This window comes from Erpetoichthys calabaricus, chromosome 4 (assembly GCF_900747795.2).
Source record: "Erpetoichthys calabaricus chromosome 4, fErpCal1.3, whole genome shotgun sequence".
In the NCBI taxonomy this organism is placed as follows: domain Eukaryota; kingdom Metazoa; phylum Chordata; class Cladistia; order Polypteriformes; family Polypteridae; genus Erpetoichthys; species Erpetoichthys calabaricus.
Genome location: NC_041397.2, coordinates 311,937,178 through 311,964,423, shown reverse-complemented (window position 1 = coordinate 311,964,423; position 27,246 = coordinate 311,937,178). Strand labels below are relative to the sequence as shown.

General features: G+C 44.7%; 1 protein-coding gene across 2 annotated transcripts in view; it reads left to right on the top strand.

Moving 5' to 3' along the window:
• Positions 1 to 24,623, top strand: part of LOC114644958 (junctional adhesion molecule B) — a 64,282-nt gene extending 39,659 nt beyond the window's left edge. The window contains exons 2-11 of one of the 2 annotated variants that reach the window (XM_028792930.2): positions 2,318 to 2,383; positions 3,701 to 3,814; positions 6,162 to 6,311; positions 9,704 to 9,906; positions 15,499 to 15,601; positions 15,893 to 16,000; positions 18,138 to 18,153; positions 18,759 to 18,830; positions 19,180 to 19,216; positions 23,619 to 24,623. In XM_028792930.2, the coding sequence (XP_028648763.1) occupies positions 2,318 to 2,383; positions 3,701 to 3,814; positions 6,162 to 6,311; positions 9,704 to 9,906; positions 15,499 to 15,601; positions 15,893 to 16,000; positions 18,138 to 18,153; positions 18,759 to 18,830; positions 19,180 to 19,216; positions 23,619 to 23,660 (911 nt within the window). In that variant the 3' untranslated portion in view covers positions 23,661 to 24,623. The remainder of the gene's footprint in view (positions 1 to 2,317; positions 2,384 to 3,700; positions 3,815 to 6,161; positions 6,312 to 9,703; positions 9,907 to 15,498; positions 15,602 to 15,892; positions 16,001 to 18,137; positions 18,154 to 18,758; positions 18,831 to 19,179; positions 19,217 to 23,618) is intronic. The other variant, XM_028792931.2, reaches the window with a different exon arrangement.
• Positions 24,624 to 27,246: the final 2,623 nt, after the last annotated feature.

Below are 27,246 nucleotides of genomic sequence, written 5' to 3'. Positions count from 1 at the left end.
ATCAGGTTTTTCTTCTAGAATTTTCTTGAACATTCTGGTTGATTTTGCGACTTCTCTCATTGCGCTAAGCATCATAGTTCGGTTGCGGCACCGATTAATAAGCGCGAATCCGAGAGACACGGAGTGGGCTGAGGGGAGGGGGAAGTGGGCGGGGCCCTCCTCACTCACTCACTCACACGCCAGCCTCTGTTCGAGTCGGTCTACCTCACGCCACGTGTTGGAGCGCACCTCACCTCTGCTTAGCTAGCGATTCCTGTTTGTGTATTGATTTTTAAAGTTTGTCCTGTTTCACAGCTAATATGTTACAGTATATAAAATGCAACATCTGATTGTCTGTCTGTCTGTATGTCCGCTTTTCACGAGAGAACTACTTCATCGGTTTAGATCAGGTTTTTCTTCTAGAATTTTCTTGAACATTCTGGTTGATTTTGCGACTTCTCTCATTGCGCTAAGTATCATAGTTCGGTTGCGGCACCGATTAATAAGTGAGAGAGAGAGGCTGTGAGCCGAGGGAAGAGTCATTCACTCACCAGCCTCTGTTTGAGGTGCTCTACCTCACGCCACGTGTTGGAGCGCACCGCACCTCCGCTTAGCTAGCGCTGCCTGTTTGTTTATTGATTTTCAAAGTTTGTCCTGTTTCACTACTACACAGGCGGAGAGCCATGGGGGGACAGCTAATATGTTATATAAAACGCAATATCTGTCTGTCTGTCTGTCTGTCTGTATGTCCGCTTTTCACGAGAGCACTACTTCACGGATTTAGATCGGATTTTTTTTCCTATAATTTACTTGAACATTCTGGTTGATTTTTTCTCTCATCATAGTTCAGATGCGGTACCAATTAATTTGTGCGAACCCGAGACAGAGAGGCTGTGAGCCGAAGGGAGGGGGAAGTGGGCGGGGCTCTCCTCACTCATGAGCCAGCCTCTGTTCGTGTCGCTTTAACCTCTCGCCACGCCACGTGTTGGAGCGCTGCTTGCCTCCACGTTTGACGTTTTTGAGAGAGACAGAGAGTGCAATTAGAGCTACGTGTGTTTTAGAGGGTACCTGCTCATTGGCAGAGATATCATGGGCATGTGCTCTTCTTCTCCCCACGCGGGGGACGCTCTCCCGTCAGAGCTGAACATGATCAGATACAGTGCCTACGTTTGATGTGTGAGCGTACCTACCTTCCTCTTGGCCAGAATTACATTACATTAGTCCCCGAACACAGGGTCACGGGGGTCTGCTGGAGCCAATCCCAGCCAACACAGGGCACAAGGCAGGAACTAATCTCGGGCAGGGTGCCAACCCACCGCAGGACACACACAAACACACCAAGCACACACTAGGGCCAATTTAGAATCGCCAATCCACCTAACCTTCATGTCTTTGGACTGTGGGAGGAAACTGGAGCACCCGGAGGAAACCCACGCAGACACGGGGAGAACATGCAAACTCCATGCAGGGAGGACCCGGGAAGCGAACCCAGGTCTCCTAACTGTGAGGCAGCAGCGCTACCCACTGCGCCACCATGCCGCCCATTGCCTCTTGTTATGTTCCATGTTTTGTTTTGGTTTTTTTTTTGTGGGTGGTCCTACAAGGGGTGGGGCCACCTGCCAATCAGCACCAGGAACTGCCCTACCACCCTGTAATTTTAGAGGGTCTCTCACAGTTCCTGGTGTTTCATTTGTGAGTTGTGCTTTGTTAACATTATTGGACTTTTTGGACCTCTCTTGGGATTCTGTATTTGGACTTTTTTTTGCTTTTTTGGAATTGTGCACTTCAGGGCTTCACGGGATTGCAAACCAGTTTTTTGTGAAGAGCAAATTGTTTTGTTTTGCAAAGAATTCTCTTTGTGTCTAGACGGGGTTTTTTGAGCAGATTTCCCCCTCTAGTGGGCATTTTTGGAACTGCTTTTGTGACTTACTTATCTGTCTGTGATTTACACAGTCCTCCTCCTAAGCGTCTATTATATAGCACCTTTCATATCTGCCTGTTATAAAGTGTCTTTTATATCCATCTATTAGTTAATCAGAAAACTTTATGAATCCTGAAGGAAATTACTTAAAGCTATATAGTGCCACTCCTATTCCTCTAGGTATTGTATAGTGTTTAACAGAGCCAATTAGGTGTGACATTGTCAATGTGTCACAAAAAAAAAATCATTAACAATAGTGACGTATTTGTTAGTTTCTTTACTGGTCGAGCCACGAGGTGCAATATGACCTAACGTAGCAAGTGACCAGTCCTGGGTGACACCAGCCATTGGATTTGACCAGGTGGTCTTGTCAAGTGGACCTCAGCACTTGCTAATTGTCTTTCTCTGACCTTTTAGTCCACAGGTGCTCTCTGGTGACTGTGACAAGCAGGACGCCCACGGTGCAAGTTGAGGAGCATGGAGGTACGTGGCACTTCAACTAACCACTTAGAAAGACACACAGGAAGAAAGTCAGAGTCTGTGGTATTGGGGTGTCTTGTGTGACGGGCAGCCATGGCCATTACTTGGTGTGGACACCAACTGTGTAGAAGGACTCAGGGAGAGAGAGCATCAGCAAGGCAATGCCTTCCCCGGGACGCTAGAGGGCAGCTCTCCTAGGCGGCCGTGGCACCACAGATTCTTGCAGGGTATGCTGGGAGTTGGAGTTTGGCACAGCTCTGTTGGGTTCCATGGGAGGGCACCAGGGGGAACTGTAGAGCCCTATAATGGACTTCCACTACATCTGGGAGTGATTTCAGGTAATTCTAATGAGCCACCTGGAGCACTCCCAGGAGGAGGATAAAAGGAGCCGCCTCACTCCATTTTACTGGTCAGGACCGAACCGAACCGGACTGGACCAGACCAGACCAGACCAGACCACTGAAGCAAGGATTGTGCTGTTGTTGGGGTTGGGGTTGGGGGGGGGGGGGTGTAGGCGGAAGAAATGCTTCCCCAGCTGTACATAAAAGCATGTTGGGTGACAATTCGTGTCTCTGCCTGTCTGTGTAGGGGTTAGGGAGGCTCTACTTGTTCTTAACCTGAGTCTACATTACAGTCAGTCCAGTCAGAACATACAGACAAACAAAATGCAGCTTTATTTGCGATGGTGCCTGAGGAGATTGGTTGGGGTTTAACTGCCTGCTCTGTCAACGTCAGTAATAGTACGTGCCCCGCCATTATAACACCCAATGATCTCAGCCTTATGTCTAGATAGATAAACACTTTATTAATCCCAAGGGGAAATTCACATTACAGAATTACATCTACAGAAGGTTAGAAATGGTTGAGCGTTATTAATGCCTTGTGCTTCTGCCCCAAAGCCACCACCAATGCCAGAGGGGTGGAAACTGGACGAGTGAGCATCAGTGATGCTTTACAGCTCCGCCCCAGTCCCACTGTATGGTCCCACCACCATTGTCTCCATTGGTCCATGAATGTCAATGGCGGCATGCAGCTCCACCCCACACACACAACCACAATCCCCCATCCCCAGAAAGTTCCTACTTTTTAATCAGTGAGCTATGACGTCACACCACGTTGTCTTTAATTGATTGAGCAACAGTGACGTCTTGTCGTCCTGAGTTAGCCACACCCACAGCCCCGCCCCCTGCAACCTCCAGAAAGCTAGAATTTGGCATCAGCGGGTTGGAAAATGGATGGATGGATAGCACCGCTGATGCCTCAGGACTCCCAGCCCTGTCATCGCGCCGATATTCATCAGACTTTTCTCTCTTTAAACAGAGGCCGTCCTTTCCTGCGTGTACACGGTGGAGCGCGACCGGAACCCCCGGGTGGAGTGGAAGAAGATTAACAAAGAGGACCCTTCCTTTGTCTACTTCGGAGGCGCTGTTGTGGGTAAGCACTGGGGCTTCGTACAGTGAAGTTTGCTTTTATTGTTTCGGGGTTTCATGTGGCCAGGTGAGTTCAATGATCGGTTTAGCAGTCCAATTGTGCAGGAAGCAGCACAGTGACGGGCTGTAAAAACACGTCATACTAACAGGCGTGGGTCCGTCATGGGAGCCGAGGTGTAAGAATTTAAGTGCTGAGAGGTTCTTTCTAACATTTTCTAATGAGCCACAGAATACACGTTATTGACGGCAGTCACTGGTATTTCACCAGTCACGTCTGTTGAGTACACTTTCTATTAAACAATCTTGAAGTAAAATGCTTTATTGACCGCAAATTACAATGACATATAAACAGTTACTTCAAATGGTGGAAAATAATAAGGTGTTAGATGTTGGATATATGGAGGCGGCGTTGTATTCAGAAATATCAGAGGGGCTTGAGCTGCAGCGCACTCACGAAACGGGTGCCTCTCTGATCTGCGCAGCATTTGTGAAATTCAGAAAAACACTCCCTCGTATGGACAGAAATGGAACTACATGTCTGACGATGATGCTTTATCAGGCACTAAAGAATGGTAATACGTAATAAAGATTAAGGAATAAAGATGATAGATAGATATGTGTAAGGCACTGTATGAAAAATAGATATGTGTAATGTGCTATATGATAGATATGTGTAATACGCTATATGATAGATAGATAGGTATGTGTAAGGCACTATATGATAGATAGATATGTGTAAGGTGCTATATGATATATAGATAGGTATGTGCCATAGGTATGTGTATGGCACTATATGATAGATACATAGATATGTGTAAGGCACTATGTGATAGAGAGAGAGATAGATAGATATGTGTAAGGCACTATATGATATATAGATAGATAGGTATATGTAATGCGCTATATGATATACAGATATGTGTAATGCGCTATATGATATATAGATAGGTATGTGTAAGGCACTATATGATAGATAGATATGTGTAAGGCACTATGTGATAGAGAGAGAGACAGATATGTGTAAGGCGCTATATGATATATAGATAGGTATGTGTAAGGCACTATATGATAGATAGATAGATATGTGTAAGGCGCTATATGATATAGATAGATAGGTATGTGTAAGGCACTATATGATAGATATGTGTAAGGCACTATATGATGGATAAATAGATAGATAGGTATGTGTAAGGCACTATATGATAGATAGATAGATAGATAGATAGATAGATAGATAGATAGATAGATAGATAGATAGATATATGTAAGGCACTAGATAATAATAATAATAATTTTAGTAATTCTTTAAATCTATATAGCGCTTTTCTCACTACTCAAAGTGCTCTCCACACAGGGAGGACCTGGGAAGTGAACCCACAATCTCCTTACTGCAAAGCAGCAGCCCTACCACTGTGTCACCTAATAAATAGATAGATGGATATGTGTAAGGCACTATATAATAGACAGATATGTGTAAGGCACTATATGATAGATAGACAGATGGACATCCCCTATTTATGTCCCTGACCTGAGCCCCCAAAGATTCGACGTGTCAGCAGTGGCCGCTGCCTCACATCATCGCACTGTTTCAACATGTCTACCCTCAAACAGCTGGCTGGCAATTCGCCACCTAATAGTTAATGTGTGGTGAGCGCACTGTCACAAAAATGGCTGCCATCGCATCACATCATCCAGGTGGTGGCTAAGGTGGCTCCCCACTCACTGTGTGAAGTGCTTACTTTGAAAAGCACTCTATAAATGTAATGAATTGTTAATATTATTATTACTAGGAAAGTGAGGGCACAAGTGCTGAATCATGAGGAGGAACTTATTTTTAAATGCTGTGTAGGTGACTTTGAAGGGAGGGCTCTGGGCAATGAAGCAGTGCTGACAAGTGGCATCAGCCTGGGAATGAGACACCAACAGTCTGAGCTGGCAGTCCCTAATTCAAATTATTGGCTTCAGTGCCAGCTGTAGGGGAGCCTAGAAAAAGAGCACTCCTGACAAAATTGCAGCTAAATTCCAACTTGTGCAACAACAGCCTTCCCAGGATAGCAGGCCACCTAAAAGTGAGATGTAAATTGCAGGAATCCGTGGCTTGCTGGTGGACCACGACAACACTCTTGAAACTGCCCCCGACCAAAGTGGTGCCTGTGCCGCTCGCCTTGACGTCTCAGTCCATGCACTGGGCCTGCCTGCCTGCCTGACGGTTATCTTGGTGGCCGGGCTAGCGCAGCACTTGAAGTGCCTCCCCCGTCTGTCTGCCCTCCCCAATCACTAACCCCCCCTTGTCTCCCAATTTTTCTCTGGGATACCAGAATGAGTCACTTTGTCTCAATGTTTCTCTCCAGGGGACTTCAGTGGCCGAGCAGAGATGGAAGGAGCCAACATTCGGATCAAGCAGGTCACCATGAAGGACTCGGGGCAGTACCGCTGCGAAGTGTCTGCCAAAGATGACCGGAACCCCCTTGGAGAGGTGACAGTGACACTGTCAGTGCTGGGTGAGTGCCAATTACCAGAAGGCTTCGGACGTACAGTAATTGAGGGAATCTCCCAGCAGAGGTTATTACAAATATTACACAATTAGAGCGTGCATGCAGTGAGAACAATGCATCAGTCAGTTTTACTTGTATATAGCGCCTTGTACCACCACCCTGGCAGAACAACTAAGCCCGGGGCCGCTGCACGATCAGAATACCGATAGAGAAGACGTTCCATATTGAAATCTTTCGGGGTAACGTCACCAACACTCGTCCTATTTTTGCCCAACTCGCCCCAGATCAGCAAAAGCATTAAGGTTAAATTTACATATTAACAGATAAGACAGGGGGTGTAATTCCCCAAAAAACACGTATAGAACAAAAAAATCAAAGCCAAACTTTTACAGATTAGGGGGCGAGATGCTTTCACCTCACATTACCCAGTTTTCCCAAATTCGATCGCTGTCATTACAATGCATGGGCACGGTGAAATGCTGGAAGCCCCCCGGAGTACGCCATCAGCTGATGCCAACAACAAAAATGTTCTGTCCTCCCAGTCTCAAAGGTTGATCACTCGGGTGGAACCACAGAAACGTCGTCTTCAGAGACGCGTCTCCCTTGTATCTCCAAGTAAAATAAAACCTTCTGGGCGCCAACTCGCTGCTTCTCCTTACTCCACTGCCTGAGGTCTCTCTCTGTCTCCCTCTCTCCTTCTCTCTCTCTTCCTCTTTCTCCTTCCCTCTCTCTCTCTCTGTCCTTCCGTCTCTACCTCTCTCTCTCTCTCTCGTATGAAAGTCATCGTCCAGTTCAGAAATAACACACAAGACGTCATCCATAGAGTATTTTGCTTTACACATTCGCTTCTATCTCTCGCCAGATGTCAGTGCCATTTTTGCAGTTGTGTGCGCCTTGCTACTCACGTGAGCAATGGCAACCTCGGTCAAATCTAGCAGTCCTTCTAGCAACGAGAGTTCAATGTAGCGGCTGGTTTTGTCACAGTTTACAGTTGATTACCATCGTCAGCTCCTCCTTTTGACGAAAGTTGACATCAGCCCTGAAAGAGTTAATTAGGCGCCGAGTCTCATTAATTAAACCCGTTCTTTAATTCCATGGCTTGTTGCTGCTCTCATCGTGCGATAGCAGACACGTCCGACATTGTGGATTTTTTCTTTACTTTTCTTAGAGCTCCGTTTAAATGTTTAGGGGACCTGGGCAGATCAACATCCATCCATCCATCCATTTTCCAACCCGCTGAATCCGAACACAGGGTCACGGGGGTCTGCTGGAGCCAATCCTAGCCCACATAGGGCGCAAGGCAGGAACCAATCCTGGGTAGCGTACCAATGTACCGCAGGACACACACAAACACACCTACACACCAAGCACACACTAGGGCCAATTTAGAATCACCAATCCACCTAACCAGCATGACTTTGGACTGTGGGAGGAAACCCACGCAGACACGGGGAGAACATGCAAACTCCACACAGGGAGGACCCGGGAAGCGAACCCAGGTCCTCAGGTCACTCAACTGCGAGGCAGCAGCGCTACCCACTGCACCACCGTGCCTCCGCAGATCAACATTCCTTTTTATTTTTAGATATAACACAGGGAGATTCACTGAAAGAGACCCTAAATATTCTGTTGTATTCAGGTGATGGTAAGTGAGCAGCAGTGTGGTCTCATGGAAGGAAAGAGCACCACAGATGTCATGTTTACTCTGAGGATGTTGATGGAGAAGTGTAGAGATGGCCAGAAGGAGTTGCATTGTGTCTTTGTGGACCTGGAGAAAGCATATGACAGGGTGAGGAGAGAGGAGCTGTGGTATTGTATGAGGAAGTCGGGAGTGTCAGAGAAGTACGTAAGAGTTGTACAGGATAAGTACGAGGGAAGTGTGACCGTGGTGAGGAGTGACGTAGGTGGGATTACATCAGGGATTGGCTCTGAGCCCTTTCTTATTGTCAATGGTGATGGACAGGATGACAGATGAGATTAGACAGGAGTCCTTGTGGACTATGATGTTTGCTGGTGACATTGTGATCTGTAGCGAGAGTAAGGAGCAGGTTGATGAGACCCTGGAGAGGTGGAGATATGAGAGGAGAGGAATGAAAGTCAGTAGGAACAAGACAGAATACATGTGTGTGAATGAGAGAATGGTCAGTGGAATGGTGAGGATGAGGGAGTAGAGTTTGGTGAAGGTGGATGAGTTTAAATACTTGGGATCAGCAGTACAGAGTAATGGGGAGTGTGGAAGAGAAGTGAAGAAGAGAGTGCAGGCAGGGTGGAATGGGTGGAGAAGAGTGACAGGAGTAATTTGTGACAGACGGGTATCAGCAAGAGTGAAAGGGAAGGTCTACAGGACTGTAGTGAGACCAGCTATGTTATATGGGTTGGAGACGGTGGCACTGCCCAGAAAGTAGGAGACAGAGCTGGAGGTGGCAGAGTTAAAGATGTTAAGATTGACATTGGGTGTGACGAGGATGGACAGGATTAGAAATGAGAACATTAGATGGTCAGCTCAGGTGGGACGGTTGGGAGACAAAGTCAGAGAGATGAGATTGCATTGGTTTGGACATGTGCAGAGGAGAGATGAGGGGTATACTGAGAGAAGGGTGCTAAGGATAGAGCTGACAGGGAAGAGGAGAAGAGCAAGTCTAAGAGGAGGTTTATGGATGTGGTGAGAGGGGACATACAGGAGGTGGGGGGAGACAGAGCAAGATGAGGAGGACAGGAAGATATGGAAGAAGATGATCCGCTGTGGCAACCCCTAACGGGAGCAGCCGAAAGAAGAAGAAGTATGAAGGTCATAGTTTGCTGGTCATGTTTTGTATCTCATTATAATTTGGCTGCTAATTAAAGGGTCTTCAAGAGCAAATTAATTAAAATTAATTCAAAAGAAGCAGCAAAAACAGGTCACTAATTAAGAAAAGGGTTAAAATGAAAATGTGCAGACACTGGAGACCTCCAGGACCACCAGAGTTGGGGTCCCCTGCTCTAGCTGGTCCTCTGGTGTATCAGCAGCATAGCACTGGTAAGAGAAGCCACAGGACTGGATGATCGGGCCCGGTAAGGAGGTGAATAAAGAAAAGGGGGCCGATGCCAGTCCTTGGGGTGCCCCTCATGCACATCTCTCCACAGCAGCACACGTGGTAGGATCTGCTCGAGTGGTAGGACTCCCCCAGTGATGCCAAGGTCAGAGAGGACCTGCAGGTTAAGGATGAAGGCTGGCGATGTGTTGACAGCTCTAAGTAACCCTAATGTGTCCTCAGCAGTGAGCAGCGCTGTCCCGGTGGAGGGGCTCCTCTTGAAGACCGGCCACTTAGGATCACACACTCGGTTCTTGCTTCTTGTCCACGCATGTGTTGCTGGCCCTCCCTGACTTTTTCTCCTTTTTCTTTCTTTCTCTCTTTCAGTTCCTGCCAACATTCCCTCGTGTGAAATTCCCAGCACAGCACTGACGGGATCAGTGGTGGATCTGAAATGTCGGGAGCAGCATGGGACACCCCCTTCCAACTACAGCTGGTTCAAGGATGGCGTTCTCCTTCCAGTCACTCCTCAACTGGACGCTCGCTTTGCCAACTCTTCTTACATGCTGAACAGGCGCACTGGCACACTGGTGAGGCATTGGGGCTGAAGCCTTCAACCAACATGGGCACCATGGGGTCCGCAGTTTACAGACTGAAGGCCCTGCTTGTGTCTTGTTTTCATTTATATTGTCCATGGTGGTGGTGCTTGTTTGTACCACAGAAAAGAAGAAGAGGCTGCCAAGTCGGTGCCTGGTCTTGTGCCAGAGCCCACCTCCTACTCATTGAATTTGTCATTCTGGTGTCTTAGATAATTTTGATATGATGCAATGCAGACCTGAAGGAGTTAAACTCATGGGGTGTGCCTTTGGGGCACGGCCCCCGCCTGGCAAACCACATGAAGGGTCTGGCGCCTTTTGTAGGAAGGTTGTGTAGGGTGTCATACCAGAGAAGTGGCAATGGATGGTAACATAAGGCTCAGGTTACACACTCGGAAATAGAGGATGGCATGAAGGGCTCTATAGGACATAAAGATGGAGTCAGTGCCAGCTGTGGACTGGGGTTGAGTGAGGTCTGGTAAAGCCTGCTGAAGTATCACACGACATGAAAGGCGCTATATCAAGATTGAATAATTGCTAAGTGTAGGTTTGTGTTGAGTAGCATGCTCTGCATGTAAAGTGTTTGGTCCAGAATCAATCTAGTAAAAGCACTTGAAAGGCGCTATATAAGGTAAGGATTAGGGAGCTCTTAAGTGGAGGCCTGTGTTTAGCAAAGTATTCCAAAATTCAGAGATGCCATAAAAGGCGCTATATCAGAATAAAAAGATGGTCTGTTAAGTGTATGGCTGTGCTGAGTGCTTCACCACTCCAAGGTAGGAGAAGCTATGACACGTGCTGTAGAAGGAAAGCAAGGATGGGGAAAATGGTGGGCAAGGATTTGTGCTGAATAATAACGGCATAGGCACTCCAAAGTAGCAGCTGCCGTGAAAGGCACTATATAAGGTAAGGACTGGGGAACTGCTAAGTACCAGTTGTGCAAATCGGCAATAGTACAGTAGATGCCATTAAAAACACACCACACCACATCAAGCATGACTTGTTATTTAGCGTCCATTTTTGCTGAGCGACGTACCAAAATGGCAGAGTGTTCTGAATTGGAAGACCTCACAACAGAAAATAAATGATAAAATAAGGAAAGGGGAATTGCTCAGCGCAGTTGGGAAAGAGCACTAAATCAGACAAATACGTGGATTTGTGATGTGAGGTACAAAGATGGAAGAGATAGACGGACAGGAAGGACAATATATAGCAGATAGGAAAGGCACTATATAACTGAGAAGATAGATGTGAAAGGCAGACACTCTACAATAGATAATAATAGAAATGAAAGGCACTATATAATAGATAATAATACATTTGATTTATATAGCGCCTTTCCCATGCACAAGGTGCTTAGATAGATAGATGGGTATATATGAAAGGCACTATATAATAGATATAGATAGAAATGAAAGGCACTATAAGATAGATAGATAAATATGAAAGGCACTATATAAGAGACAGATGTGAAAGTCACTATATAATAGATGATACATTTTATTTATATAGCGCCTTTCCCATGTGCAAGGTGCTTAGATAGATGGATAGATATGAAAGGCACTATATAAAGATAAATAAATGTGAAAGTCACTATATAATAGATAAATGTGAAAGGCACTATATAATAGATACAGATAGAAATGAAAGGCACTATAAGATAGATAGATAAATATGAAAGGCACTATATAAGAGACAGATGTGAAAGTCACTATATAATAGATGATACATTTTATTTATATAGCACCTTTCCCATGTGCAAGGTGCTTAGATAGATGGATAGATATGAAAGGCACTATATAAAGATAAATAAATGTGAAAGTCACTATATAATAGATAAATGTGAAAGGCACTATATAATAGATAGATAGAAATGAAAGGCACTATAAGATAGATAGATAGATATGAAAGGCACTATATAAGAGATATAGATAGAAATGAAAAACACTAAATAACAGATAGATAATACATTTTATTTATATAGCACCTTTCCCATGCTCAAGGTGCTTAGATAGATGGATAAATAGATGAAAGGCACTATATAACAGATAGATAGATATGAATGGCACTATATAATAGATAAATGTGAAAGGTACTATATAATCTTTATATATATACAGTATAATACCCTAATGTGGCTGTCTGTTTGTTTGTCCAGGATTTTAAATCACCTGTCGCTCGCACACCGTTTGACCCATTGACCTGACATTTGGTACACATGTACTACGTGACGTCTACTGTCTGCTGCCGGGGTGATGATTGACCCCTAAGGTTACTTCTCTTTTAAATTTTATTGTAGAATCGACTCTTGGCAGCGGCCAGCAGGGCGGCCGTGTGGCGCATGCATACGGGCATCGTTCTCATTCCCTACCACCTTCGCTGTCACTTCCCCTACCTCTTCATATCTTAAATCACTAGGGGGCTCCGCCCCCTGCTCGCTTCGCTCGCCAACCCCTGGCGTTGGGGCATGACAAAGAGTGAGATGTATGAATTAGATATAGAATAGTGTGCAGGTTTGGATGATGCCTATATAAATACAAAATAGAGTGTTTGGCATAGAGTAATGTTTTATTGGAATATTTCTTTGTATACAACATTAGTAGTAAAGATGGCGTCTTGTCTTTGAATGAGTCTTCCTTGGCATGGATTATTTATAACTTTAACTTTAACGTCAGATGAACGTCGAACACGTGAGAAGGCAACATAAAGTTGTCCATGTCCAAAAACGGGTTCAGAGAGGTAGATGCCAACCTTGTCCATGGTTTGTCCTTGTGATTTGTTGATGGTCATGGCAAATGCAGGTTTAATGGGGAACTGTCGGTGTTTCAATGTAAAAGGTAATTCTAGGTCAAAACTCGTAAGGTCAATTCCAAGAATGAGAACAGTATTGTTAGCATGTGAATCTGAAAGAACTGTTGCTTGAATAACATTGTGTGTCATGGTGTTGACGACTAAACGTGTGCCATTGGATAAACCCTGTTTAGTGTTAAGGTTTCTTAATAGCATGATTATTGTTCCGTTTTTAAGGGTAAGGTTGTGTTGTGGTCATCCGGCAGGGTTAATAGTGTTCAAATATTCTAAGGGGAAATTTATATGTTCATTGTCGTCATCAGAGTCAACTTTGCCAGAGATTAGAAAGAGCTGTGCCTCTCCAGGAAGTAATGAAATGACTTGGTTATTAATGTGATTAACATTAATATTTTTTGGACATAATATAGTGCGTTTTGTTAACCACATATGCGAAAGCAGTATGGGCCATTGCCTTTTGGTGGCCTGATATTTACTCCGGTAGATGCAAAAGCAAATGAACTATTGTAGGATCTAATGCAGTTCATAAAGTTTTTACTTTCAGGCACATCGTTAGTTAGAAGCTTCTGTAGATATACAGGATATGAATGTAAAGGAGGCAGTCTAATCTGCCCCTTTTGACAACAACGTGTAAATTCATTATTTGTATTGCCAGTTGTTTCTTCTGGGAAGTTAAGTGAATGACAATGATTGCAAATGACATTCATTAATCCCAATGAATTTTCCTCAATAGTGGACTCATTATTGAAAGCGTTGTCAGCCAACTGGCGTAAGCGTTTAGCAGACGTCTGGTGTTGATGTCTGCGACGGGCATGTTTTGCTTGTGGTGTTTGAGTGCCACGTTGTTGCATGTCCATTATTTGTGACGCGCTATTTTTGATTTTTAATTGATCCGCCTCCGCTTTGCGCAAAGTCCGTTTCAGTCTACGTCGTGCATTGTTTGTATCGAGCCTTGTCCGTTTTTGTATGTCGGTCAGTTGAGCTTTCTGCTTTTGGAGTCCTGCTTGCTTGTTTTCTGGCCGGTCATATGCGCGTTGCTTTGCTCCCTTTTTTGTATGTCTGAGTCGCGAGCTCTTTCTTTTGAAATCGTGCTTGTTTCGATGCAGCACTTTGAGACGCGCGCTGTATGCATCTACGTTCATTGTGTCTGTCCATTTGGGCACGTCTCTGTAACGGGGTTACTTGAGCTTTGCGTTTTTTGATCCGAGACATTTTTTCTCACGTATTTTCCGAAGCGCGTTGTATGCGCCGCCGTGTATTTTTTTGGTTTCATTCGTGTTCGTGTGTTTGGTCCCGTTATCCGATCCGAATCGTTTTGTACCCGTGACTGTGTATGCATGACTTGTTTGTTCCTCAGCGTGCGAAATATGGATAAGTAGTAAGGAGGATCGCACTCACTGTTAATATGGAGCCTTTTCTCCAGTTGAACGGTTAATAGTGCTTTATTGTAAGGAGATCCACCTATGCTGCCTAGTGTGAAGGTGTTGAGATGACGTATGTTTAATATGGACGTTTCCTTTAGATATGTGGCTTTGGGTGTCACTTCTTATTGATGGGGGGGGGTGTGTGGGTGAGGATTGTTGTTGCGCGAGCGTCTTCTTTCGTTTTGTGTTCCAGGGGCTTGTTAAAACCCCCTCTTGGTGTGTATCCCGTCCGGTGCCTGTAGGGGGGGTGCCTTGCTGTTGTGCGCGAGCGTCTTCTTTTTTTTTGTGTGCTAGTTTCGTGTGCAATGGGTTTCGTGCGGTGCCTGCCTTTGACTACTTTTTTCTTTGCCTTTTCCTTTTTTCTGTGCTTGCGGCGTCTCATTTCTTTGTCTTCTTTTTTCTTTGCTCACTCCTTTTTTCTGTGGTCTTGTCCGCCTCTCGCGGCCCCTCATCCGCCTCTCGCGGCCCTTTCTTGCGCCTGCGCAGTACGTCTTTTTGCGGCTACGGCCCATGGCCGGATGTCCCTGTGTCCATCCCGTTTAGCATTCTCGGTTAGTAATATGGATTCTTGAGGCAGATTGAAGACTTAAGGGCCAGCTTAAGTGAAAAATTAAGGAAAACGTACTAAGTAATTACAACACAAACATGGACTTCATCAGTTTTAACGCGAAAAGATGCTGACTAAAGAAGAGAAGCAGCGGGCCGCTAGGGTGGAGAAAAGAAGAGCCGCTCAGGAAGGAGCAAGAGCATCAACCTCTGAGCAAACGAATGGTAAACGTACAGAGAAAGAGGAGGACGACTAGGAATGCTCACATCAAGTGGATTCACTGCACGTTATCGTTATAGCAGTGCGCCATTACTGGTAGCTAATAATACATTTTATTTATATAGTGCCTTTCCCATGCTCATGTTGCTTAGGTATACAGATATAAAAGGTGCTATATCATGGATGTAAAGGCATGGTGTAATAGACAGACAGATAGATTCATAAAGACAGGTCATGTAAAGTGCTCACCATTAAAGGCGCTCTATAATGTATAGACTGGTGCTCCGTGTGCGTCTCAGTTTAGTGAGACCCCAGTCTCGTAGTGCCCTCTGAAGTAGTGGACACAATGAAAGGTGCCCTGTCAAGTAAAGCCCGTGGATTGGTTCCATGTTTGTTTATGCGGAGTAACGTTTTGTGGACGTGAAGTGCTCTGAAATGCCATGAAATCTTAAATTGCATTTTCATCACGTGAGGACGCAGGCCTCCTGGGCAATCCAGGGGCTCTGGTGTCAGTGGCCTGAATGCCCCTGTAAATGGCCGATGCCTGCCCGCCTGCTCACACGCTCGTCTTCTTTGTTGTCCCCCAAACAGCAGTTCAAGAGGGCCGCCAAGGGGGACACGGGCAACTACTACTGCGAGGCCTTCAACGGCGTGGGAGTCCCCCAGCGCTGCAACCCCAAGCACATGCAGATCGGTGAGTCCATGGACTGAGTGGGGTGCGTCTGGTCACAGGGACACTGAATGTGTAGGCTGGGGGGGGGGGGTCTTGAAATCTGTGCCCAGCTCCTTCACGCTGAGAGGTGTGCAGGTGGGTTTCTATGGCAGCTTCTTAGCTGAAATGGTGAAGGTCGCAGAGTGAACTCCTGTTATGGACACCCCCCCATAGTGTTAGGGACCACAAATTACACAATATAAGAAGCGGACCCTCTCTGATTGAAAGGGAGGGCTGTGCCAGTGGTCTGACAGTCTTGTCTTGTGTCCACAGATGACTTGAATGTGCCTGGCATCGTGGCAGCTGTGGTGGTGCTGGCCCTCATCATCTCCCTTTGTGGGTTAGGCGCATACTTCGCCCAACGCAGCGGCTACTTTGGAAGTAAGTTTGCTTTTTCTGATCTCATCGACAATATGAAGACAGGACACACTGTGTGTATATATATATATATACACACTCAGCCTCCACAGGGTTGTGCCCAGCACTCTCCTCACCCCTACAACAAATGCCCAGGGTGGACAAGGATGCCAGTTCCTAGTCATGGTCACATCCTGCTTAGCTTTTGAACCAAGCAGGAGGACACCAGAAACGTTTACTTTACTGGAGGGGTTTCTCTGAATAACTGGAATGAACAGAACAAATAGACTGTAAGGTGCCACTTGATAAAGGCGCTATATTAAACAAGGGTTACGTGACAAATTCACAATGCTCATCATGAAAGGCAGAGACACAATGACCAACTTAAGTGATTACTGTTATGATACAGACCTGGAAAGGCACTATATTAAGAAAAAAAAACTGACAGACCATCACACACACACACACACACACACCAATCAGCCTCACCCAAAGTCTTTAGAAATAGTGAGCACGGGAGTAAAACACACTCACAGGGACCACAGGGAGTGGCCAGGCCAAGGACCACTGGCAGCAAAAGTGCATCTAAAGAAAGGAGGAGGAAGAGCAAGGGAACTTACAGGAGGACACACTAATGTGAACACGGGTGCCATCTAGTGGAAGAGGAGGAGAGGAACACCTGCTGTGGTACACAAGTAAGGAAGCACTGGACACTAAATAAGAGAGAGAGAGAGAGAGAGAAAGGCTCTACCGGTCTGCCTATCTATAGATAATGTGAAAGGCGCTATATAATAGAGAGATAGATAGTGAAAGGCGCTATATAATAGATGAACAATGTGAAAGGCACTATATAATAAATAACAGGTAGATAGCAAGATAATGTGAAAGGAACTATATAATAGATATGAAAAGCACTATATAATATAGAGTGAAAGGCACTATATAATAAATATAGTGAAAGGTGCTATATAATAGATGGATAATGTGAAAGGCACTATATAATATAGATATGAAAGCCACTATATAATATAGAGTGAAAGTCACTATATAATAGATAGTAAGATAATGTGAAAGGAACTATATAATAGATAGATATGAAAAGCACTATATAATATAGAGTGAAAGGCACTATATAATAATTAGATAGTGAAAGGTGCTATATAAGATAGATAATGTGAAAGGCACTATATAATATAGATATGAAAGCCACTATATAATATAGAGTGAAAGTCACTATATAATAGATAGTGAGATAATGTGAAAGGCACTATATAATAGATAGTGAAAGGTGCTATATAATAGATGGATAATGTGAAAGGCACTATATAATAGATAAGTTAGGTAGATAGCAAGATAATGTGAAAGGCACTATATAATAGATATGAAAGCCACTATATAATATAGATAGAGTGAAAGGCACTATATAATAAATAGATAATGTGAAAGGCACTATATAGTAGATAGATATGAAAGCCACTATAAAATATAGAGTGAAAGGCACTATATAATAGATAGTGAAAGGTGCTATATAAGATAGATAATGTGAAAGGCACTGTATAATAGATATGAAAGCCACTATATAATATAGAGTGAAAGTCACTATATAATAGATAATGTGAAAGGCACTATATAATAGATAGCGAGATAATGTGAAAGGCACTATATAATAGATAACAGATGGTGAGATAATGTGAAAGGCACTATATAATAGATAGATAGATAATGTGAAAGGCACTATATGATAGATAGTGAAAGGTGCTATATAAGATAAATAATGTGAAAGGCACTATATAATAGATAACAGATAGCGAGATAATGTGAAAGGCACTATATAATAGATAGATAGATAGATAGATAGATAGATAGATAGATAGATAGTGTGAAAGGCACTCACTGTGTCAAACTGGCAAGCCCAGAGGAGACTTTTTCACAGAACCCCAAATCCCATTATTACCATCTTTGGGATTCCCCTTGATACTTGAGGCTGTCAGGATGGACAGGCTCTCTTAGTAAAGGGGGCTCAGCCTGATTGGTGGACATAGTTAGGAATGTGGTGGTCTTTGTGACATGCAGTATATAAAATGCAGGTGTATGAAACATTTTGTACTAACACTGTGAAAGGCACTATATGTTTAACGGCTTTCTTTTCCTTTTATTCCAGGAGGTCGCACTAGGAGGTACGTATCAATCGAGGGTCAAGCTAAAGGGTGGTGTGTGATAGCCAATATTTTTATTTTTATTATTTATTTATTTTCTGTGCTCTGATATTTTATTACGCCTTTTTCCATTTATTTCTGACTGGCCTACATTTTCTAACTGCTACTGCCACCCGGTGGTGTAAAACAGGAAGTGAATCTCACAAAGTTTCCACTTGAAATCCCACTGCTGACTCTCACTGTGTTGGTTTGAAGCATGAAAGGTGCTATACAAGCATGATTGAGTGAGGAAAACAGCTGATTGGGTTATCTGGCCACTCAAGTGTTCATTTATTATTATAATAACAATTATTATTATTATGGTATTTAACAGAATAGGATATGCAAGATCAGAATCTGCTACAGGTGTTAGCGGATATCTGTTAAGTGACTCACTCGGTGTCACACTGCGGGGACCTGAAGTAGCCCTTGTGTGGTTCATCGCCTTGCTCAATACACCATCTGTTAGAAAGTGAGGCTGATCTCTCCAATGCCAGCCCCCAGGCCACACAAAGTGCATGCCAAGGCATTGAGTGACGAGGACACTGACTGTTCAATTTCTTTCAACTTCTTCCAAACTGTCGTAGATCATTTTGGATTCCCCAATACGAAGATATCAATCAGATCAACCAGCCAGCGCTGCACAAACCAATGCAAATGTGAGTGGAGTGCCAGCCTGCATGATGCATGGTGTGTGCCCCCCCCGAGTCTGGTGTGTACTGGAGGCATGCATAGGCCGCTGTGAGGTGGCACCCTGCCACTTGTGCCTGCTGCTCAGGGCAAGGCTGGCTTGTTTGGATGTTTATCGGACTTTCTCTTGAGCGAATGGCTCCATCTCAGGTCACGTAGAGGAGCTCGTTGGTCTTACGGCATACGAGAAGGGTGTAGTCGTCTCAGCATGTTGGACTTTCTGGACCTGCACGGCCTGTTCTCTCCCACATCTGTTTGGTGCCCATGGGCTGTCCACGCTGCTTGCCATGGCCTAATGCTGCTTTTCTTTCCTTTCAGAAATGAAGCCAACCAGTACCGGGCTCCTCCACAAGAAGTAAGTAAACAAATCCGAAAGCATGAGAAGAGACAAGTGAGCAGGGCTGTGTGGGTGAGGATTAGAATATGGGAGTGGCCAACCTGTGCCGGGTTGGGTCTTCAGCAGGGACTGAGTGGGCACAGCAGGCACAATGAGTGGGGTGGGGACTACTGCCTAAGTTAGAGCCCATGAAGGACAATATGGGTGTGGCTAAGCACAGCAGAGTGAAGTGGGAGGAGTCTAGGTTAAGCAGCATGCTGTCATTGGGAGGGTGGAGTTCATTCATTTGTAATAATAGCAAATTTGGGAAGAGTGGGCGGGGTTTTACACAGAAGAGCCATGCAAGTAAGTGGGCGGGGCTCTGGGCAAGTGGAGCCCAATCTGATTGGCAATCAAAATTTTTAATTACTGTGGTGGGCTGGCACCCAGCCCAGGGTTTGTTTCCTGCCTTGCGCCCTGTGTTGGCTGGGATTGGCTCCAGCAGAACCCTGTGACCCTGTAGTTAGGATATAGCAGGTTGGATAATAGATGGGGGGGGGGGGGGGGCGGCACAGTGGCGCAGTGAGTAGCGCTACTACCTCACAGTTGGGAGACCTGGGGACCTGGGTTCGCCTCCCGGGAACTCCCTGTGTGGAGTTTGCATGTTCTCCCCGTGTCTGTGGAAACACTGTGGGTTTCCTCCCACAGTCCAAAGACATGCAGGTTAGGTGCATTGGCGTTTCTAAAATTGTCTATAGTGTGTGCGTGTGCCCTGCCCAGGGTTTGTTTCCTGCCTTGCGCCCTGTGTTGGCTGGGATTGGTTCCAGCAGACCCCTGTGACCCTGTGGTTGGGATATAGTTGGATGGATAATGTATGGATGGAATTTTTAATTATGTGGGTGGGGTAAAACTGCATAAGACTTATACTGGGTTACAGGTGGGTATTATCTGACCTGCAGCTGGTTATGTGCTCAGTGTTAACGTTTAGGGCCTGACCTCACAGTAATGGAGACCTGGGCCCATATTGATCAAGCATCTCAGCATTACTGCTAGGAATTGCACTAAAGTCCGACTAGGATAAGAATGGGTGGGACATGAGAAGTAGTTATGAAGGGTCCTACACGCACTCCCAGATAAGAGAATAAATGACGTCACAATTTTACTGCACCCCAGGGCCACAAAACAACCCTTGGAAATCACGATGACGCTTTGTAGTTTCCTCATATTTATATCATGGCTTCACCACAGAGATAATTATATTAATATTCAAAGGGATGTGATTATGTTGAAATAAAAGATTTAATCCACTTTCACAAAGTACTCAAGAGTCGTGTATTGAGCTGCGACACACATCAACATCAAGAAGAAGAATAATACTGCAGAGGGCACCGAGATAAAATGGTCGAGACACTCACACATACTAAATGAGAGCAAAGCCTGATAACGGGGGGGGGCTTAATTCACAGGCCTACTTTCAGGAGATTCACCTTCCCGCTGTTTAAACCTGGGAGACGCCTCAGTAAAATAACAAATTACCGCAAGTTAGTCGCGTTCCCAACGCGCTTCCAAAGTCTCCCTCCATCATTCCCCTCTCATCTAGCTCTCTAATGCCCACCTGCCTTTGTGAACATCCCAGGGGTTTGTGGAGTGCAGGGCTCAGTGGACCCTGTGTGACATTTTGCTGTCAATCATCCATCCAGCCCCGCCTACCTTCAGGTACAGTCTGCATCCACGACCGCCTGTGTGTCGACCCCGTGATATCACTTGTCTGTGCTCATCCACACTTGATCTTTATGTGCGTGTGTGCGCCATTAAATCACTGCAGCGCTTTGCATGAACGCCGCTCACGTGGAGTGCTTCACAAACGGATAGATCTGCGTACAGTGGGTATAGAAAAGAATCCCCCCCCCTTTGAAATATTCCCATTTTGTTTGCTTTACAGCCTTAAACGAAAACACACAAACTAATATTTCTTCCCAGCTTTACTTACTCAATGCCACCTCTAACATCCAAGTGAAAGATATCACAGCTACAGTTCAGAAGAATGATAAAAAAACAAAAACAAGACCTGCCGAGATGAATAAAGGATCACCCCCCCATTTCAATGTCATTTTGTTGACCCCCCCTTTTGCTCTGATGACAGCCTTGAGTCTGTTTTTGATTTTTGATTCTTCTCTATCAGCTTTGCCCACCTAGATTGTGTAATATTTGCCCCCCACTCTTCTTTACAGTTAACTGTTCAAGTTCGCTCACATTGGATGGTGAGCGTTGGTGGTCTGCTATCTTCAGATCTTTCCACAGATTTTCACAGTGATTTAGGTCTGAGCTCTGACTGGCAACACCAGGACATTCACTTCTTCCTCTTCCAGCCACCGTGTGGTCCATTCTGCTGTGTGCTTCGGGTCGTTGTCGTGTTGAAAGTTGAACATTCCACCCATCTTGAACTTTCTGGCAGAGGGTAGCAGGTTTTCCTCCAGAATCTGACAGTATTTTGCCCCATCGATTTTTCCTTCTACCCTAACGAGAGCCCCAGGCCCCTCACAACAAGATGCTGCCCCCTCCATGCTTTACTGTAAGTATGGTGTGTGGTGGATGGTGAGCTGGATTGGATTTCTGCCAGGTGTACCGTTCAATTTTGGTCTCCTCTGACCATAAGACCTTTTTCCACTTGGCATCAGAATCTTCAAGGTGCATTCTGGCAAAACTCAAACGAGCCTTCACGTGGCCTTTCCTGAGAAGTGCAACCCCCCTGAACAAGCCACCATTGTGCAGCGCTTGTGGAATTGTTGTCACCTGCACACCATTAATGACCACTCTGTGCCATCAAATCCTGTAACTCCTTCAAAGTGGCCATTGGCCTCTCGGTAGCCTCTCTTACCAGTTTCCTCCTTGATCTTCCATCCAGTTTTTGGAGGGTCCTAGTCGTACCAAACACTTCTTGATAATGGACTTTACTGGGCTCCTTGGGATTGATAAATAAAGCCTTTGAGATGTTTTTGTCTCCATCTCCTGTCTGCCTTATGTCAGTCCACAACTCTATCCCTGATGTATTTTGAAAGTGGCCCCCCACCCCTAGTCAGTTGTTTGCTGTCAGTTGCACTACCAAGCAAGGGAATGAATGGACCAGGAACAGCTTCACTAATCACACTCATTACAACTGATCAACGATGGAAGGAAGCCAGTGACCGCAATGGAAATGGTGGGCACTGACACCCAATTGAGTTTGGGGGGGTTGGATTCTTTATTATTATTTCTTGTTTTTGATTTTTTTAAATTCTTCTGAACTGTAGCTGTGATATTTTTTTACTTGGATGTTAGAGATTGCATTGAGTAAGTAAAGCTGGAAAAATATTAGTTTGTGTGTTTGCATGCAAGGCTGTAAAGCGAAAGAAATATTGGCAATTCTAAATTGTGCTTGGTGCGTGGGTTGTGTGTTGGGCTGGCGCCCTGCCCGGGGTTTGTTTCATGCCTTGCGCCCTGTGTTGGCTGGGATTGGCTCCAGCAGACCCCCATGACCCTGTAATTAGGATATAGCAGGTTGGATAATGGATGGATGGATAATTCCAAATATTGTTTTTTACTAAAGTGTAACAGTAAAAGTGTAAGTTGAAAAAGCATTTGAGTGTGAATTTCAAAGCCAAACAGAACGAAAGCGTATAACGCAACGAATACGTCAAATGCAGCATGAAACATAAATGCAGAACAGGTTAGAGATTATGAAAGTATTCAAATTCAAAAGTCTCAAAAAACTGATAGTAAAGATCGCATTTGCGCAAACAAACAGAAATGATTAGGCTACTCAGTGAATATCGAATATATGGACAGTGGTGATATGACAGAAGTATCATTCGGATTTAAACTTTAAGTCAGAGACTTGTAGATTGTCTAATTCGTGTTGTCATCAGGGAAAAGTAGTGAAGAGGTGCATCCGCAAGAATTTCAAGGTTTGTTGTTAGGTGAAAGTGAAATCCACATACGCGAGTGGCAGAGACGCGAAGCTGCTGGCGTGTAGAGCAGTTTGGGGGTTGGCAAGCTTAGCGAGCAGGGGACGAACATTAAACTAACATTAAAAAACACTTTAATGTCAGCTGACCATGAGCGTTTGAAGCAATCGAGTGATGTGCAAGGTTTGTTGACAATATTCCATTTCTTTCAAATCACGAGCTTCACTGTTGTCCACCATTTTCCCCACAGAATCTCTGCCTGAACGGGGCGGCGCCCCCTTCAGGCGGCTCACAAGTCGCTTCCTAAATTAAGAAGCTGCTATTCCTCCGACCCCTAGAGATTTCGCAGCCCCTCAGGACGCTTTTCCTACTTGGTGATGCTTGATTAACGTGGGCACCGACAGTTCGAGAGATGGGCCACTCCTCATTAAGGGACGCTGCTGTGTATCATTTTGTCACTTTTTTTTTTCTCCACCCCCCCCCCCCCCCCCTTGCAGTACACGCAGGACTTCAAACACACGCAGTCCTTCATGCTTTAAAAGCAAAGAGGAGCAGCTGTGTGGTAACCTCCATGAGGCGATCCCAGAACCACCGCCTCACTTCTTCACTCGACTGGACCTGCAGTCCAATGAGGAATCTGAATGGGAGCTCCCTGGCACTCAACAAGACCACCATACCAGATGGGCAGGAGGCCTGGCTAACATCCAAGACTCTGTTAACCTTTTTTTTTTTTTTTTTTTTTTTTTTAAATATACTTCGTGTGATACCCCCCCCAAAAAAAAAAAAAAAGGTCACTATGTCAAGTTCAGGGCTTCCAAAGCTTCTGCAGCCCACTATCTAGAGGTAGTTTAGCAGCCGCTTTCTGTTTTAACAAGGAATCACTTTGGCTTCATCAGTCCTATTAGTTAAGAGAAAAACATCAAGTTGGGTCTTGCAGGACCCCACCGTGCAAATCTGCTACCACTCATTGAGACACAACCAGCCCTGGTGGGCACCCCTCCACATTCAGGGTATGGATATCCTCACTCAGGCCATCATCCACTGTGCTGTGGCGTGTAAAACAAACACACTGATCCAAAGGCTTTTTGGGGTTAAGACCCCCAGATGAGGCGAGGGTGGTGGGAAGGGGCTACCAAAGACAAACAAAGTTGGCTCTCAAACCAAAGATTTACTTTAGCATTCAGTCTAAATGCTGGTTTTGATTTGCCTCTTTCAGTTTTACAAGAGGTCCTGAATCCCCAAACACAAATCCATCATACCAGACCTAAGAATATGGCATTCTGGGTATTGCAGAAGCGTTACCTTAACAACAAAAAAAAAAAAAAATTCTGATCTTTTGACAAGGTGTTCTGTTACGTGTGTTTTAATTTATCTTGCAGACGCTTAGCTTGGTTGATCCTTTAAGTGCCTTTTGCATCTTGTGTTGTACACAACTGGAATTGTATATAACTTTGCACAGACCTGTAAAGGAGTGTGGATGTATTAAAAGTTTCTTTTTTATTTGTTAAACGTTTCTTTAATTTTCCTTTTTTTCTGCCCTGAGGGGCAGCCCCCCTGTTCCTAGACCAGAGGTGATCAACTGCCAATAGTTCCAAGTTTTCACTGGTCTGGTGCCACAGAAAGGAGGCCGACCACAGTGGCATGTTATTGATCCAACCAGTCTCTCAAATACAATTTCCAGGCCCCGTTGGCACTCCCGTCCTGCCTTAACCTCCTTGGCATTTAATTCCAGAATTCTATGCAAGTACAGTTAACCCTGAGTCAGAATTGTGGTGACGTGTGATGATCCTGTTAACAGCATTAAGCCTCACTGATGCTTCTCAAGAGTGTTCTGCTGCCATCTAATGGATAAAATTATGCTGGAAAAAAATAAGACTTTCTAATCAATATTCATGAGTGTGGCGGAGCCTCTAACTAAAGCAAACCATGGTGTGTGTAAAATTATGCTGCCAAAACAAAAAAAACCAAAATCAATATTCATGAGTAGGGTGGAGCCTCCAACTAAAGCAAACCATGGTGTGTGTAAAATTATGCTGCAAATAAAAAAATCAATATTCATGAGTTGGGCGGAGCCTCTAACTAAAGCAAACCATGGTGTATGTAAAATTATGCTGCCAAAAAAAAAAATCAATATTCATGAGTGGGGCGGAGCCTCCAACTAAAGCAAACCATGGCGTGTGTAAAATTATGCTGCAAAAAAAAAAAAGTTCTAATCAATATTCATGAGTGGGGTGGAGCCATGGTGTGTACATGTGAAGCTGTAAGGCAGGTTTTAGAACAAACTGAAACTGAACCATCAGTTGAGACCAGCAATAGTGAGGACAGTGTGGACCGGTCTTTGACAAGGACAGCGATACTGATGACACTTCACGACTGAACCGCTGTGATATGCCTGGTGAAAAAATGACTGCAATCAAGTAGAAGGACAAGGAAGGCGTTCGCCCCCTCAGCACCATTCGCGGTGCCACAACTGTCATTGTTTGTGTTGGGGGAAATGTGGCAGCCCACAATAACACAATGGATGGCATCGATCACGCGGATCAGGCACCGACATTCTACCTTCTCATGTGCAAGCGACTAAAAAAACATTCGAAGTGCACAAAGAAACATTGTCTAGGTTGGGACATCAGGTTGTGTGTTGGTGACACGATGGACCTTTCCTACTGTATTAACGTTTATGTTTTAATATGGATGTTTCTGTTACATTGTTAAACAAATTCCATGTTTTGGTTTTGTTTTTCTGAGGGTAAACTTAACACTAAAGGCGGCTACGCTGTCTGAAGAACCAAAGCAACTTAGCACTTCTTAGTCCTTCACTGATTTTGCTTTCTTTCCAATATTTTTAAAGAAGTATTTCTTCAAGATGAACACACACACCCACAGATGTAAGAGGAGTTGGTAAAGCCAGCAGGGGGTGCTCACCCGGTGTTCCAAATGCAGATCCCAGTGCAGTGACAGGGACACAGAGCTGTAAAAATGACACTGTACTTCAGGTGAGATGTAAAACCGGGGGCCTGACTCTGTGGTCATTAAAGACCCCTGGGCATCCTGCGTAAAGAGTAGGGTGTACCCAGATGTCCATCACGGCCTGGTCATTCTGAACCCCTAATCATTCCATGACACTGATTGGCTAATTATCTTCTCTCATCCCTTGATCACCTAATTGCTGATGTGTGGTGTGGTCACTGCCTCAAAATGGCTGCCAGCGCATCATCCTGGTTGATGCTACACATTAGTGGCGGTTGAAGTGGCTTGGAGCAGTGAGAATAGCGCTATATAAACTTAAAGAATTATTATTATCAGTGAGCTGAGCAAAGAGGAAGCCATTTGAAGATCGGAATCTTCACTGTGCGTCAACAGCAGTACAGTCATGTGAAAAAGTTTGGGACCCCCTTTCAGCCTGAATAATAATTGACTCTCAACAAAAAAGATAACAGTGGTAAGTCTTTCATTTCCTAGGAACATCTGAGTACTGCGGTGTTTTCTGAACAAAGATTTTTAGTGACACAGTATTTAGTTGTATGAAACTAAATCAAATGTGAAAAACTGGCTGTGCAAAAATGTGGGTACCCCTTCATAGACAGGTGTGTCCCATCATGAGATATAAAGGTATTTAAGGTGGTCAATTGCAAGTTGTGCTTCCTTCCCTTTGACTCTCCTCTGAAGAGTGACAGCATGGGATCCTCAAAGCAACTCTCCAAAGATCTGAAAACAAAGATTGTTCAGTCTCCTGGTTTAGGGGAAGGCTACAAAAAGCCATCTCAGAGGTTTAAACTGTCAGTTTCAACTGTAAGGAATGGAATCAGGAAATGGAAGGCCACAGGCACAGTTGCTGTTAAACCCAGCAGGTCTGGCAGGCCAAGAGTAATACAGGAGCGGCATATGAGCAGGATTGTGAGAATGGTCACAGACAACCCACAGATCACCTCCAAAGACCTGCAAGAACATTTTACTGCAGATGGTGTATCTGTACATCGTTCTACACTTCAGCGCAATTTGCACAAAGAACATCTGTATGGCAGGGTGATGAGAAAGAAGCCCTTTCTGCACTCACACCACAAACAGAGTCGCTTGTTGTATGCCAATGCTCATTTAGACAAGCCAGATTCATTTGGGAACAAAGTG